This window comes from Coenobita brevimanus, chromosome 18 (genome assembly GCF_032717465.1).
Source record: "Coenobita brevimanus isolate Jiangsu-jjx chromosome 18, ASM3271746v2, whole genome shotgun sequence".
Lineage (NCBI taxonomy): Eukaryota > Metazoa > Arthropoda > Malacostraca > Decapoda > Coenobitidae > Coenobita > Coenobita brevimanus.
This window is the reverse complement of record NC_136971.1, coordinates 1,765,320-1,782,933: the sequence shown is the minus strand read 5'-3', so window position 1 is coordinate 1,782,933 and position 17,614 is coordinate 1,765,320. Positions and strand designations below refer to the sequence as shown.

Below are 17,614 nucleotides of genomic sequence, written 5' to 3'. Positions count from 1 at the left end.
GTGTGAATGTCAGGGGTAGGGTTGCAAAAGGCAGACCAAAAAAGATCTGGGACGAGGTCAAAGAGTGTGACATTATGGATTAACAACTGAATAGGGGGACTGCCTGGTCACCTAATAGTTGTTTTCCATGCTGCTTTATCTCTCAAAGCCTCTCTGCCCAATCCCTTATCCCTGAGGTCACATTGTACAACCTTGTCCCAAGTCTTCTTTGGTCTGCCTCTCGCAACTCTACCCTTAATGTTCATACCCCTCACCCTCTACAGCTGGCTGTCATCCTCCATCCCCTCCATATGTCCAAACCCCTTACCCTCCACATGCCCAAACCACTTCAATTTATCACTTACTCTCCACATGGCCAAACCATCTCAATCTATCCCTTACTCTCCACATGCCCAAACCATCTCAATCTACCCTTTACTCTCCACATGCTCAAACCATCACAATCTACCCCTTACTCAACATGCCCACACCATCTCTACCCCTTATTCTCTACATGCCCAAACCATCTCAACCTACCTCTTACTTTCTACATGTCCAAACCATCTCAATCTACCCCTTCCCACCACATCACTAATACATTAGAGTCTAATTCTTCCTGTCCTCTGGCATTTCCAAACACAGTCATGGAGAATCTAATGATACTTTTTCTGATGGGTGTACGATACAGTACATACACCATGCAGGGAACTGGCAATCCCTTTGTGGTAGACAGCACCTCACTTGGGTTGGATCAGGGTCTTTCCCCATGGTGAGGTGCATGGAAATTTGAGGAGGTCTGGCTCCTGGGTGGACACCACAGCTGCTTTGCTCCACCCAGGGTACACAGCACCACCGTAGGTAGGCTCATATTCAGCACAGAGGTAGCCCAAATAAATTAACTTAATATGTTCACAGAATGCGAATGGGTTACTAATAAAGAAACAAGATACACATTTCCAGGCAAATATGAAGAGTCATTGCATATTTACAATTTATATACGAAAACATGCCACAATGACCCCAATGTACAACTGTTGTTTAAGGTTATATATATAACAAATTTCTGTGTAGAATGGCACAGCATTTACAGTAGTACACTAAATGCTAAACAGGCAATATGGAAGTAAAAACAATAACACGGAAATGATAGTTACTGAAACAGTCGCATGTTTAATATTAAAAAAACAGTGGAACTACATCAGTGAAAACTGATATTCAAATTATGCACACCCAACATAATTGAAGACTAACATCACAATCTTAATGCTTATCAAACACCTGCAGCTCTGACATCCATGTTAAGATACATAAAACTGCTTATATAAAATTTGGTCTATATATGGCAGTTTGAACCAATCAATGTATCTTTAAAACCTTTATCAATGGATGAAATCAGCTTATTATATGCAATACAAAAGATTCTAATAACAAAGACACTGCTTCTATAATGTGGGATCATAACACCTACCCTGAGTTTAATAGTGATACCACTCTCATGCTGAAAACTTAAAATGTAAACGAAAAAGCAATTTTAGTATTCAATTTTTCTAACATTATCGTCTTTCCAATCAACTGTGAACTACACATAGACTGCTTATCCCACAAACCTGCCTATTTTCCTATTTTTACACTGCTTCTTTACTTGCCGGTGACACGTTTGGCATTGTTGTCAAACTGTTCTTCATTGATGTTCAGCATCAGTGTGTCAGCACCAAGATACACTCTGTTCTGTGTCTGAGACATCTGTGAAATAAAAGCAAAATCAATATAATACATGAAGCTGCTAATGTGACAAGGCAATGTACTGCAGGGTACTCAACTCATGGTAATAATAAACAAAGAAGGCCTTTGACAGGGCTCCTAGGGAGGTGGTGATGTGGGCAATGAGAAAGCTTGGGACTGATAGTGGCTGACCAGAATGGTTATGGCTATGTACAGTATGTGGGTGCTTACACACAGGTGAGAGTGGATGCAGTTTTGAGTGATATGTTTTCCATGTACAGTATGTTGCTGTGTATCTGGGGTCAGTCTTGAGCGCCTTGTTGTTTATCATGGTGCTTGACGCCCTCTCACGTGACTTCAGAAATGGACTCCCATGGGAGATGTATGCTGAAAGCTTGGTGTTGATTGCAAAGAATGAAAGGGAGGCAGAGGAAAGATTTAGAGGGCGAAGAGATGGTGTGGGGCACAAGAATTTAAGAGTAAATGCAGATAAAACAAAAGTAGGGCTGGTAGCGTACTGTCAAAGAAGAGAGAGAGTAGCCATGTGCAGTTTGCCATAAGGGTGTGGGAAGTAAATCCATCTTGTGCAGTATTTGTGATAAAAGAGGGCATAAGAGATGCAGTGGTATGAGAGGTAGACTAAGAGATAATGCTGATTTCGTGTGTGTGGTGTGTCGGGGAGAGCAGGTGAAGACTGTCAGGCATGAAAGGACTGACCTTAATAGTGAGTCTCTTGAGTGTGTAGAAATGTTTTGTTACTTGGGAGACATGCTATGTGCCAGTGGTGGGGCTGGAGCTAGCTCTGTGGCTAGAGCCAGGAGTGGCTGGGAAAAGTTCAGGGAGTTTTTGCCTCTCCTGACAATGAGAGGGCTCTCCCTCTGTGCTAAGGGACCTTTGTTTGCAGCATGTGTTAGGAGTGCAATTCTTCATGGTAGTGAGACCTGGGCAGTTAAGGAAGAGGCTATCTGTAGACTCAAATGTACAGAAATGACAATGATTAGGTGGATGTGTAGTGTGTACTTGAATGTGAGGCCTGGAGGGACTAGGTTTATGATGGAAGAATTAACAGGAAGGATGAGACTGGAGTGTATGGGTGTTGTGGTGAGGAGAGGTAGCTCGGGATGGTTTAGGCATGTGTAGAGGATGGGGAATGACAAATGGGTGCAGAAAGTGAGAAGTGTTAACACTAGGGGTAGGGTTGCAAAAGGGAGACTGGAAAAGACCTAGGACGAGGTCATAGAGCGTGATCTCAGGGATAAGGGAGTGAACAGACGCTGCCAGAGACTGAGCACCATCAAGAGACTGTAGTCAACATGTCAACAGGCTCACACTGACTTGAAATGGCATATGCAACTCTCACTCTCATCAAGACAACTTATCCAATTTCTGGATCCAAGACACCTTTATTACAGTGTTTGGCATCACCACTTCCAAAGACATAAAAAAATGCTTTAAATTTCTCCAGGAAAACAGGAATGTCATGATGATGAATGTCAGCACAGCAAGATCAAAGTTAGATCTGGCCCTATGGGAGGTCATGGAATGACTATCAAATGTATTCTCAAAATTTAAACAAAGCAATCTCATCTTCTGTCAAACAAAACTTTTTATATACAGTACAGAATATTGATGTCCTGGATGTGATACTTACTGTTTTACCGATGTTGGTTGCGGCCTTAATCTTGCGGAGCTTCAGGTAACCAGGACTCTTGCTCATGGCCAAACCCAGGTACACAGGAGTTAAAGAAAAGTGGGATTAAAATGGCTACTGTGTGAGTACATTTCATACAATCTCATCATGAACAAACTTGATAAAGGAAAGGAAGAGAGTATCTGTAAATAAAATTAACTAATCCATAATGCAAAGTGTACAATGCCTTTCAAACATTTCTTAACAAGACTGAAATACCCACCTAAAAGATGGGGTGTGGTAAGATCTAGAAACCAAGAAAATAAGCACAGAAGTACTGTAGAACTATCGAGCATTATATCCAGTGAAAAAAGCCACATAAAACATACACACATCATTAACCTGTGGATTGCAAGCCACAGCTCAGGCTGTGCATCACCGCTAACTACTCCACTCCTAACCGAACTTACGCTTGGCGCTACGGAAAGATGGAGAGAGAGAGATTTTTTTCCTCAGGGACTCGGGGCTGTTCGGCCAGACTGCCTAGGGAACATCTACTATTGCTACTACATACACAGGCATCAACTACAACACATACATTTTCTTTATGTGTGATATGAAGCCAATCCACCTGGTAGCTTCCACAATACGGGCCTGGACAGAAATATACCAGAAGAGATTTTTTCCTTATCCGGTACGGTCATAGCTTGTAAAGTACAGATAATATGGCAATTTTACATACATGAGCATGAACTACAACACATGCACCATCTTTCTGTGTGATATGAAGCCAATCCACCAGGCAGTTTCTGAGATACAGGTCCGGACGGAAAGGTGAACTGACACCTGGACAGGGGCAGTTCTTATATCTGCACCATCAGGAATATGGTGGGGATAATAATAACAACAATACGACACATGCAAGCATGGTGGAGCCTTTAAAAACGAAATGAACGAACCCTCAGCCTACCTACTCTTCTTTCCCTCAATTTACTGGTAAAGTAATAAATCTGCCCAAAATATATCCCTTAACTGCTGCCCTCTGCTTACCTACCCTTCACTTCCTTAATCAACTGTATAAATCAAAGATCTGCCACAGAAATTTTAAGCAGTACAGTTTCTTAAAAGGAAGCATTGCATCATTTGATTAAAGATTATGATATGAAGAGTACAGTAGTATCTCCCATCATGGCTAATTATCATAAAACTGGTATGAAAAGGATATCAGTTTGGCAGCCTCTGCTTCACCCTCTGCTTGAACAATCTTCTGCTGTCGCTCCTGTCGTGCTCTCTCCACAACAAATGATGCTCGCTGAGCTTCTTGTTGTGCCACCTTTTGTTAACATAGCAGAAATTAGTTAGAATTAAGCCCTTATTACAAAATCAGAAACTATTTTCAAGTTCTGATGCTTTCACATACTCAAATTCATAGGTAATGATTAAACTGCGTTGTACTGGAAAACTACAGTAGGTTTAAGTAATTTATCAAATGAACAAACATGTTGCAACAAAATCACTACTGCTTTGATATTGTGAAAACACTACTTTTATTGATTAATGCATAGTTCATCCAGTGATCAAGTCTCCATACTCAAAATGGTATTTATACACCATGAACTCATAATGGACTGGTTGATGGCCATGTACAAGTTACATTAAGTAATAAAATGGTCACTCGTAATCATCCGATTAATATTTATGGGGGGGGGGGGGGGGAAGCCAGTCAAAGTTGGAGATTGTCACACCTCGCGCAAAACATGCACCCTTGCTGTGACATCATAACTCATACCAGGGCCACAGCTGACCGTCATTCACAACAATGCTTGGGAATCATACTCCAGCACAGGCAAGATTTCTGTGATATTCAGCTGTTATTATCATGCTAGGTATGTAAGACTTAGAGTGATAGTTCTTGTAAAGATGAAGTATGCAGTGTTTGTGCTTAAGTGAAGAGTTTTGTTGGTTTTAAAGAGACTTGTAGTGACGGTGAACCTTGCGACAACCAGGTACCTGAAGGATAATCGGTAAACAAAGATTAGATTTGATAAAGTCATAATGAAGTGATTTATGAAGTGAATCAGTGTAAGAGTTGGGAGGTCCTTACTCAAGAGGCATATAGCTCTGAAACTGGGCAGTAATACATAGGGAAGCTGTCACAAAGACCTAAATATTTCAATGTTTTTTCCTTCTAGACAGGTCTGACTGTGGACAGCTAGACCTCTGTGGAGTATCTGGTTATCTGATTTCTTGGTCTTATGTACTGGTGATGTTTGAACATCTTTTTAGTAACAGCCAGTCTGATCCGGACAATAAGATTTTCACATTGCTACCAATGGCTTAAGCCAAAGCTAGGGTTGGTTTTGCTTGACAGGTGACTGTTAGGTAAATATGTATATGTTAGGCTGTTATAATTTTTATCAACATATAGGTTCAACCACAACTAATTATCAGAAATACGGTCAAAAAATTTGTGTTAAATTTGACTATTAAAAAAAATTCAGGATTCAGAGCAAAAATTTGCTAAAGTCAGCAGAAGTGTTTCCCCTCTAGCTTGACAACTCCCCTGGACAGACTTCTTTTTTGTGTAAATATTCATGTGCATTGCAAGTACATTTAATTGTGCTTAAAATCAATATCTGTGCAATATGGTAGTCTGTCAATGTATGCTGACGATCTGAAGGATATATATCTGGTAACTTTAGCATGTTTTATATCTGAAATCTGATTTTTTATTAATAATCATATGAAGCGCAAATTTTTGACCAAATTTCAGGTAATTAGGAGTGCATGTACCTACATGGTGATAAAAATGATATTTTCCAATTTAAAGTGCCGATTCGGTATTCCCTCACACTGCTTCGCAACAGTAGTTGCCAATTGTGATGGGGTACTCCTGATGTACTGCTTGCCACCACAGCTTCCTGTTTTTCATCTCTTGGAACAGTGATGAATCTTTTTCTGAGTGGAGGCACTCACTATCCACTCACTTGATGTTGTGTTGCTCTCAAGTGACTGTCCTTTCCTCTCTTCCTTCTTTCTTTCTTCTTCCTTCAGTCTAATATTTACTATGCTGGATGGTAACCATATAAAACAACTATGAACCTGGTGGTTTAGTGAGTAATTAAGGGGCTCCAACCAGACTGAGCTGTTTTGGTTTATATCCAAGAGGTGGTTGGGGTTTACTGCTCATGTAATGCCACACAGGGGTGTGTGAGGCGGGTCACTCTCATCTTCAATGTCCAGACCAACTTGCCTAGCCCCGGGTTCCTACGTTCCTCATGGGGCATCACAGGATTAAATAATGTATGATGTGTGTATGATTCTACTTGTGTTCTTGAACAGTGGAACAAAGCACCAATGGTGGCTATTTGTACTATTTTAGAAAGATAATTTCTAAAATATTACAATGCTTTGAAAAAACATAAAAAATTTTCCTATTTACTAAATACTCTTATCTTTTTCACTCAAGTTACCTACTGAATGAGCAGTTACATAATGCATTAAAAAAAATTCACACCCATAAAACTACCATACTATACAATGGATATGCAGCACAAGTTACTATTAAGGCACCCTAATAAACTTACTAAACTGAAATTGTACTCCCTCTTTCTCTTTTCATCATCATCATCTAATCCTGTGTTGCCCCATGAGAAGCGTAGGAGTCCGGGGCTCGGCAAGTTGGTCCTGACAGTATAGATGAGACTGACCAGCCACACTCATCCCTAAGTGGCATTATGTGAGCAATAAACCCCAACCATCCCTTGGATATAAACCTGCCCAGTCTCAATCCGACTGGAGCGTCTTCATTACCCACTAAACTGCAGGCACCATAACTCTAGGAATAAGCTTAACAGCACATTCTCTGAGGTCCAGCAGGTCTCCAATGTACCATACACCACAAGTCACCACTTCAGTGCTAACACACGTTGTTCACACTGAATACATGTTAGGGATGTTTCATACAGTACTGGTGTATAGTATCAGAGGGAGTGTTTTTATGACACTGGTGGGTCTTATGGAAGAGCAGCAATGTGTAATTTAACAATATTCAAACCCTTGAAACTGTTCCCTGCCTCAACCGTTGGTACAGCTGATCACCTATCAATGGAATCAGCTACCACCTCCCATAAATAATTACTGGTAGTCAAATTCCTTGAACCTAGCCTAATCTTCTTTCTAAAGCTTGTATGAAAACACAATCATCATTACCATTTTATTCCTATCAAACTTCACATTCTTAAATATCTTGGGGAACCCACCTGCTTAGCCTCAACAGCTGAAGTGTACTCGCGACCAAAGCTGAGCTCTGTGATGGATACGTCATCAAGTATGATGCTGAAGTCTTGTGCCCGCTGGGTTAGGTCTCGTCGGATCATTAGAGATACCTATGATAATAACAATAATAATAATAATAATAAAAACAATAACATGATAATAATAATCCATCTATCCATCATAATAATCTATCTATCTACTGCCAGACGCTTTATCCCGTAAGGGGTGGCCACAAACAAGTTGCCTCCATGTCACCCTGTCCCTCGTCATTTCACTGTCCTCCTCCCAGCTCACACCCTCCTCTCTCATATATCTCCACTCCATACCAACATCTCATCTTTGGCCACCCCCCCCCTCCTCCACCTCACTCAAATACACTCTCCTCTTCAGTCTCTCACTCTCCATTTCTACATAATGGTAAAACCACCTCAATGTATTTCTTCTAACATTTTCTATCACATCCACATCCACACCACAACACTCCTTCACTTCCTCATTTGTCAGTCTGTCTCTCCATATGACTCCACATGCTCCTCTCAAATAACTCATTTCCACTGCTCTCACTCTTGACTTCCGTCCCTCCAACAAGGCATGATGCTCACAGACATCAGCAAAACTCTGCACTAGTCTACCATGTTCTTGTCCGGTATTTGCAAATAGCACTGCACCATCAGCATACAACAAATTTGAGATATTACATCCGAAACCATTCATTACCAACGTCATCCCTCTCTCCATTACCCATGTTTTTACTTCTCTCATCACCTCATCCATATTTATATTGAACAACTATGGGGACATCACACAACTTTGTTGCATACCCACACTGATTGTGAACTATTCACTTACATGCCCATTTACCCTTACACATGCCTTGCTACCATCAGAACTCGACGGCACCTAGCAGCTTACCATCTATGCCGTAAATGTGCAACTCCTTCCACAATCCTTCTCTGTGTACTTTGTCATATGCTTTTTCCAGATCCATAAATGCCATAAGCACCTTATAGTCCTTCTAACAAGCTTTCTCTACAATTACGTTAACAAGGTTGGGAACCAATGATTTGGACCACCTACATTTCTGGAGTGTATGGTACTGTGCTTGAACACAAATAATCATCTCGAAAAACAGCTGACCTTCTCGTGTTCAAACAAACACCCCAGTGCATGATAAGCTATGAAATTCTGTAGCTTTATTAGCAACCATATGTTAAGCCCTTAATCAACTGGACAGTTTTACAAACTACTATGCACTATAATATTCTGTAACCTAATTAATAACCATATGGTAAGCCCTTAATCAACTGGACAGTTCTACAAACTACTAAGCACTATAATATTCTGTAACTTAATTAATAACCATATGGCAAGCCCTTAATAAACTGGACAGTTTTATTAACTACAATGCAGTACTGGTTTGCATAACTACACCACTTACTTGCTGTCTCATGGTGATTAACTGGGCAGCATTGAACTTTGCTACAACTGACTTCAGCACTTCATTGCAGATGGATGGAAGAACCTGACAAACAATGTACAGTAAACTTAACAAGGAAGCAGCAAATTGAATGTAGGTGAATCAGCATGGTTGCACTGAAAACAAAGATAAATGGTGATGAAAAAATAGTTAGAAATGGCTTTCATCAAACCTGTCAAAATGAAATGTGGTGACTGCATAAATGGTGTAAAAATCCATCAGTATTTTAGGACATTTTTTCATTTTTGCATTTATCAATCAGGATGAACCTTCCATGTCCTATCGAAGTGTACAGCTACATTATATCCTGCTATCTCCTTAACTACACTCTATTTGTCACACCACCTTTTATATATTCCTGGGATGGCCCTTCATTTTCCATCCATCTAAATCCACATTCATACTCCTTAACGCAACCATGCTCCCTCAGTTTCTGCACATGTACGAATTATCTCAGCCACTCTCAACACAAGATTGTTAATATTTCATTTTCTACACCAATCCTACTACTCAAATCTGAACTGGACAACCTATCCCTTGATGACACGTTAAAGATCCATGTACACGTTCTCATTTTACTGAATTAGTATAATACATTTGTTTACCTACTCTTTGTTGCACTATATTTCATCACCAGATAACACTGCATTTATTATATAAGCTGTGCAGTTCATCTTATAAACACAGGATGGGTCCTCTAGCGGTCAAAAGAAGCAGCAATCCCCCCCCCCCCCAATTTTTAGTTACATTTGAGCCCTATAATGGTGGCAGTATCAGTGCCACATCCAACAATAATTATGTCTCCAAGAAAACTGAACTCTGTACCTGTATGTATCACATAACAGAACTCATCTACATATTCAGGGCATAGCTACACTGCATTTTCATAACTGAGCTTATACAACTGTCTGTAAACATTAATACCCTACAGTATTTACAATATTTATCATACAATCTAATCCTAATATCAGTACAACTCTTAAACGAGCAACAACAGTTGCAGTACTGAACATCAACCAACACCATAGAGAAACTACAAAGCTGCCATTTGCCTGTAATCACAGTCCTATAATTCCTATCACTGGCCAATATCTTTGTTTACTAATATTCAGTCTCATGACTCTTTCTCCCACCCTGTATATTTACCTGCCATCTCTTCCACATAGTCTGCTCTAAAATTATAGAGTAGCTATCTGTGGAAGGGTATCTGAATGAAAGAGACAGTTTGGATCCTGAAAATTATATAAAGGGTCACTTTAATGTGACAAGTAAAAATATTAACAGGTGGTAAGTGAAGGATATGTCTGAAATCAAAGTTGTCTATAATCAATTCATATTTTACGTCCAAAGTAGCAGATGACTGTACATGGTACAGACAGATCAGACTGATTGCTAGAAGCTTCTGCTTGTACAGGGAAGGAAGCCTGGATGCAATAAACACCACCAGAATTGAGAGAGCATGATGCTATCTGCTTATATGACTGAAGTGAACTAAAAATGAATGTGGAAGGTAAGAGGAGTGAAAGAATGAAACTGGAAAAGTTAAGAGACAAAGTGGTGGGACATCAATACTGCGAATCAAAAAACACATTAAGGGTCAATGAACTGGGAATACATGGACTTAGAAAATTTGTAGATAGGATACAGCAAGTTTCTGGTCAGTAATGCTAAAAATATGTGGAATATTGCAAAAGTCGAAACCTCCTTCAATCCAATGGTGTTAATTTTATTCCCGCAATCTCTACATGATTTTATTTGGCTTTTGGCAGATCTCTTGTTGTGAAGGGGTAGAGGAAGGGCTGATCGATTTTTTTCTTTTTTACATTTTTCAAAAACAATTTTTGGTCCTACAGCCTAGGCCTTGGCCCAATATTTAATCAGGTGATCAAGTCACAGCCCATCATCCCCGTAATTTTAGTCAAAATCGTACCAGTAGTTTTTGAGTAAAGTTGTTAACAGACAGACAGACAGACAGACAAACTGAGTGAAAACAAGACCCGTCACCGTGCCCCTCCAGGACGGGGATGAGTAATAATGTTTCTATCTATCTATCTATCATCCAATCCTACGTTGCTCCATAAGAAGCATAGGAGCCTGGGGCTAGGAAAGTTGGTCCTGACATTTAATATAAGAGTGGCCAGCCACAATCATCCCTGAGTGGCATTACGTGACCAATAACCCCAAGCACCCCTTGAATATAAACCTTCACCGGCTCACTCTGATTGGAATAGTGCAATTACCCACTAATCCACCAGGCGCCATAATTTGGTTAAAGGATTACCACCCAGCGTCGTAAATGGCTTCCTGGTGTAGAGTAAACCATTCGGCTTGTCACTCAGTGTAGAGTCACCTATAGGCAGAAGGCGCAGGAAAGAATGAAGGAAAGAAAGACAAAATAGGGAGTGTAAAGCCACCTGCAGGCAGAAGGACAAGGAAAGAATGAAGTAAAGAAAGACAGAAGAGGAAGGAAGGAAAGGAGGGTGAGGAAAGGCCAGACACCCAAGGGCAGCACTACATCGATTGAGTGGATGGTGAGCGCCCCCCAGTAATAATGTTACTAGAATTATGAAGGGTATACATAGTACATCCTAAATTTATTATCATTTATAAAAGATTATTAGTTTTCCTGAAATTCTTACCTTTTCATCAAAGTCAAGGCCAAGTGTCTGGTGGATGGTAGGAAGGGCACTGTCAACAGGGCGAGACAGCACACGAAGGGAAATGTTCACCATTTGTAGGTCCTTACTACCGGTTGGAGATGTGATCTTTCTTGGTCTAGCCCTGAGAAGGAAGCTACCATTAAGACGTCGTCTTCTTTTTTTCAAAGTACAGTGATTCCTTGGTTATTGCACACTTGGTTATAATGGTTTTCGATACCCCTGCTAGATGAAATTCTCTTCTCCTACCATTAGTGTGCATTTCTGAGCTAAAAGGCAAGCAAATGCTGAAGAGACTCATCATCAATCACTAATGGTAGAAACATACCTGATGTCATAGATAATAGGGTACTGGAACCAGGGGATGCGAAAATGGAGTCCCTCACTATAAATATCCTGCTGAATTCCTCCAATGCGGCTGAAGATAACAGCACGATGACCACCATCCACTGCAGCAAATATACAGTATATCTATGAGTTTCATTGAGATCATACTGGCACTTACATACACACCTATATATTACTGTAATATACTGTACATTAACTATGGATGCAGGGTAGGAATGCCACTCCTGATGTCAGGGAGTCCACCCACACACAAAAAGAGGATATCACATGCTTTCACTCACAACTTTTAGATACAGCAATAACATAAATCCTTGTTGTACACAGTAAATAAGGAAGTAAGATGTATTAAGTACAGCAAAATATAGGTACCTGTACTACATGTGTACTACATATATAATGGAAGAGCTGAGACGTAGGATGGGACTAGAGTGTATTGGTGTTCTGATGAGGAGAGGTAGACTGGGATGGTTTCAGCATGTGGTTAGGATGGATGATAACTGGCTACAGAAAATGAGAAGTGTTAACATTAGGGGTAGGATTAGTGAGAGGCAGACCAAAAAAGACCTGGGATGAGGTCACTGTTTGTGATCTCCGGGACATGGGACTGAAGATTGAGCAGCATGGACAGCTGTCATTAGGTGACCAAGGCCGATGCATGCAAGCATGTTGGAGTCTTTCAAAATGAAACAAAACGATGTACTGCCCTTGTTTTACAATCAGGATGTGTTTGGAAAGAAAAAAAAAAAAAGAAAAAAAAATCCATGATCCATTGCATAATTTATTGTATATAGAGTCAACTACAAAATGGGTTCAATGGGGACGGTGCGACAAAACACCGAATCGGCGGTCATTTACGGAATCAGCAGTTTCAATAGGAAAATATCATTTTTTTCACCATATAGGTTCATATATACCTAATTATCTGAAATCCAATTAAAAAATTTTACTTAATTTAAATAATAAATAACCAGGATTGAGAGAGAAAATTAGCTGAAGTTAGTGGGTAAAGTTGAAAGTTGGAATACAAATGTGGGCGATTGTGTGTGTGTATGCGCCAACGCAAGATCGTGCTAGAAGAGTGAGAGAAGAGTTCTGGACAAATGTGGAAGTGTGCATGGAAAAGTTTGGAAGGAATGAGAGAGTGTTTTTGATCGGTGATATGAATGGTAAAGTTGGTAATGTGAAGGTGGATGGAATAGTTGGTGAGTGGGGTGTGCCTGCTGAGATAGATGAGAATGGGAGTGCGTTAGTGGACATCTGTGCTGGGAGGGGGTTGGTAATAGCCAATACCCTCTTCAGGCATAAAATGATCCACAGGTATACATGGCGAGTGATGAGAAGGGTGGGTGGTGAACTGAATGAAAGGAAGGCAATGATTGATTATGTGTGTGTGGATGAAAGGATGCGAAGATGTATATTGGATGCAAGAGTTTATAGAGGTTGGGGGAGTGGCCTTTCTGACCACTACTTGGTGGTGGCCAGAATTAGGATGCAAGTAAGATGGAGGAATAGAAGAAGGGAAAGACGAGAGGAAGGAGTAGTTGCAAGGAGAGTGGAAAGGTTACAAGAGGATGAGAAAAAGGCAGAGTATAAGAGAGAAGTGGAGGAACGATTGGGCAAATATGAATTGGAGCAGATGGGAGACGTGGAAGGTGTGTGTAAGATATTTACAGAAGAAATATGTGCAGCATGTGATGTGGTGTGTGGAAGGAAGAGAGACGGAGGGGGTGCAAGGAACAGCGTGGTGGACTGAAGAGGTGAAACAGGCTGTGGCACAAAGAAGAAAGCATACAATGAATGGATGAGAAATAGGGGCGTGGAAGAAGTTGAGAGGCAGAAGAGAGAGTTATATGTGGAAAGGAAGAGAGAGGTGAAAAGATTAGTAAGAGAGAGTAAGAAGAGAGTGGATCAGGAATTTGGAAGGAATTTGAGTGTAAAGTGGAGGGACTGTAAGAAAATGTTCTGGAGAGAAGTGAAAAAGAGTAAGACAGGGTGGAAGTGAAGTTAGCAGGGGAGTGAAAGATAAACATGGTAGATTATTAGTGGAGAAGGGAGAAAAAGTGAGCAGATGGAGAGAACACTTCAAGGAATTGTTGAACGTAGAGGATGGAAGTAATGCGAGTATAAGTGGCTGGGGAATGGCTGGGAGAAGGAGGGAGGTGAGAAGACAGGAAGAAATCAGTAGGATAGAGGTTGTGGAAGCAATGAAGAAAGTTAAATCGGGGAAAGCCCCAGGAATTGATGGAGTGTGTGGTGAGATGCTGAAGCATGGGGGAGAGATAGTAGTAGAATGGATGTGGAAGATGTGCAGATTGGCCTGGGAGGAAGGTAGAGTCCCGGAGGATTGGAAGTCAGGTATAATTATTCCCTTGTACAAAGGAAAAGGGGAAAAAGAAGTGTGTGGTAATCATAGGGGCATTTGTCTTCTTAGTATAATAGGAAAAGTGTATGGTAGGATACTTATAGACAGAGTTAGAGAAAGAACAGAGAAATTAGTTGGAGAAGAACAGGGAGGCTTTAGGAAGGGAAGAGGTTGTGTAGATCAGATATTCATTCTTAGATCTTTAGTGGAAAAGTTTCTAGAGAAGGGAAAGAAGTTGTATGCGGCTTTCATGGATTTGGAGAAAGCATATGACAGGGTGGATAGACAAGGATTGTGGAAAGTGTTAAGAATATATGGAGTAGATGGGAAGTTGTTGAATGCTGTGAAGAGTATGTATGATGGTACTAAGGCTGCAGTGCGTGTGGATGGTGAACTAAGTGAATTTTTCTCTTTGAAAGTTGGTTTGAAACAGGGATGTGTCATGTCTCCATGGTTGTTCAATCTGTACATGGATGGGGTAATAAAAGAGGTACAAGGTAGGGTAGTGGATGTTGGAGTGGCCCTGGTGAGAGAGGATAGTGTTTGGAAACTCCTGTACTGTTGTTTGCAGATGATACTGTGTTGTTGAGTGAAGATGAAGGGGAGCTGCAAGGCTTGGTGGATGAGTTTGAGAGAGTGTGTAAACGGAACCTAAAGGTGAATGTAGGGAAGAGTAAAGTGATGGTCTTTGAGAGAGGTGAAGTCAGTGAATGTATAGCGAGGTTGGATGGTGAGGAATTGGAAAATGTGAGTACGTTTAAGTATTTGGGTAGTGTGATGAGTAAGGATGGAGGTTTGGAGGGTGAAGTGCTTGAAAGGGTACAGCAGGGAAGAAAGGTTGCTGGTTCCTTGAAAGCAGTGATAAGAAAACAGGAAGTGAGCATGGAAGTAAAAAAGTTACTACATGACAGTATTGTGATACCAACTCTAACGTACGGAAGTGAAGCTTGGACGTTGTTGGAAGGACACAAGTCAAGAGTGAGCAGTGGAAATGAGTTATTTAAGAGGAGCTTGTGGAGTCACGTGGAGAGACAGGCTGACGAATGAGGATATAAAGGAACGTTGTGGTGTTGATGTGGATGTGATAGGAAGCGTTGTGAGGAACACACTGAGGTGGTTTGGCCATGTGGAGAGGATGGAGGGTGAAAGACTGACGAAGAGAGTGTATGTGAGCGAGGTGGAGGGTGGAAGAGGGAGGGGGAGACCGAGGATGAGATGGAGGGATGGGGTGGAGAGGTATATGAGAGAGGGGGGTGTGAGTTGGGAGCAGGGTAGTGAAATGGCGGGGGACAGGGCGACTTGGAGGCGATTTGTTTGTGGCCACCCCAAACGGGATTGAGGCGTCTGGCGATAGATAGATAGATAGATAGTGGGTATTTCCCTTTCCATTGCCAACATGCCTTGACAGACTTTTATTTTGCATAAATATTGATTAACAGTGCAATTAAATGTATTTGCAAATTAAATCAATATTTATGCAAACTAAAAGTCTGCCAAGGTGAGCTGTCAACCTAAAGGCAAAACACTTCTGCTAACTTTAGCAAGTTTTTGCTCTGAATCCTAAGTTTTTCATTAACAATTAAATTTAATTTTGACCGAATTTCACGATAACTGGGTCTGTATGAACCTATATGATGATCCCGGACACTGATGTGGCTGTTCAAAACCAATATTTGTATATTTCTCCATTTTACTCAGACAAAATGCATGAGTCTGGGTGGAAATTATAGCCACACGAACATTTTCACCCAGCTGGGAGGGAATGACCTGGTGATGCCACCCTGTCTGGCTGGGTAGTTCACACACCCTCCACTAGAGACCCCTTTGGTTGTTCTCAGTTCCGGCATGGTGACAGTGTAATGAAGAGCTCCTCTCCGACAGTTGTTACTGTGGTGCACATGGTGGCTTTTGTGGTTGTTCCCTACCTGCTTCAGGCCTTGCTATTCTTTGCATGCCTCTTTCTAGGACGTGCGATGATGGCCCCTCCACCAAGGAAATGGAAGAGTGTAATGGTGACTCTGGAGACATGAGAGCTCCTGTGTAAGACTGATGCGGGGCGGTCAAATCATGAATGTCGACGTTGATTTTATTCTAGCATACTGTTCTGTACCATGATTTTATTCCATTTTACCATTATGTTTTGTGTGCCCACTGCATTTTTCTTGTGTAGCTGTATATTTCATGTCACTGGGGTATGGCCCTGCAGTGGTGATTGCTTGTCTGTGGTTGATGGGTCTGTAGGACCATGGTAATTCTTCTTTACCAGACAGAGTAGTGTTAACCAACAGGAACAAGTGTTGTATGACGTACTGTAGTGGCCTTTTACACTGGCTTTCAAAGTTAGGTTATGTATGAAGGGGGGCCAGGGGAGGAGTCCATTGTCCAGATGGAGTCATTACCTGAACATGCCTTTGGCTCCATCAGATAATTGAGAGATTACGGTAAGTAATAATAATAAGCATTAATAATAATAATTATTAAAATAATAATAATGCACTCACCCAAAACAAAAGTAAAGAATAAATCCATGCTAAGATTTAAAAAAAAAAAAGGGAAGGTGAAATAACTGGTCATTGTAACGGTAAATTAGGCTACACAAGATGTAAAAATACAATTTCAGAGAGGAAAAAAAAAAAAAAAAAAATCTGCTGATGACATGGGTACTTTACCATACATCCTGTGAAGCTAAAAATTCAGGCATGATGTCTGATATCCCTATCACCAGGAGCAGGTTCATTCAACTCTCAAACTTAGTCATTTGCATAAACATGAGACCTGAGTTCTGCACTCTCCTTTCCTTGTCCTCCCTGTAAAACAACTTTGCCTGTAACTTTCCTCTCATTAGTAATATGTTTCTGTGGGAAGAACAAAATACACGGAAAGTTCTGCCTTTCCTGCACGAATCAAAGCACAGAAAGTTACACAACGGAACTGATTATAGTGTAATCTTAGTCCAGTAGCAGCAGACGACTCGTCTGAGACAAACGACTTACCTGTGTACATGGACTGTGATAGTCCATATGCAGCAGCACCAGCAGCAGCTAGGACTTTGAGTCCCGTACCCAGGCCTCTCGGACCCTTGCCCAGCCTCCCTGCTAAGTCATTTAGTTTATCTGCCATGTTCCAGAACTGCTACTGATGTAACCCAGCCGACACACATG

At 41.0% G+C, this 17,614-nt stretch overlaps 1 protein-coding gene across 1 annotated transcript; it reads right to left on the bottom strand.

Annotated features, from left to right (window-relative positions):
- Positions 1-927: 927 nt before the first annotated feature.
- Positions 928-17,608, bottom strand: Phb2 (prohibitin 2). Its single transcript, XM_080265975.1, has 8 exons — positions 17,447-17,608; positions 12,072-12,192; positions 11,726-11,867; positions 9,048-9,131; positions 7,594-7,719; positions 4,557-4,664; positions 3,353-3,430; positions 928-1,722 (listed from the first exon to the last, which is right to left on the bottom strand). The coding sequence occupies exons 1-8, from the start codon at positions 17,571-17,573 to the stop codon at positions 1,618-1,620; spliced, it is 891 nt and encodes a 296-aa protein (XP_080122101.1). The 5' UTR covers positions 17,574-17,608; the 3' UTR covers positions 928-1,617.
- Positions 17,609-17,614: the final 6 nt, after the last annotated feature.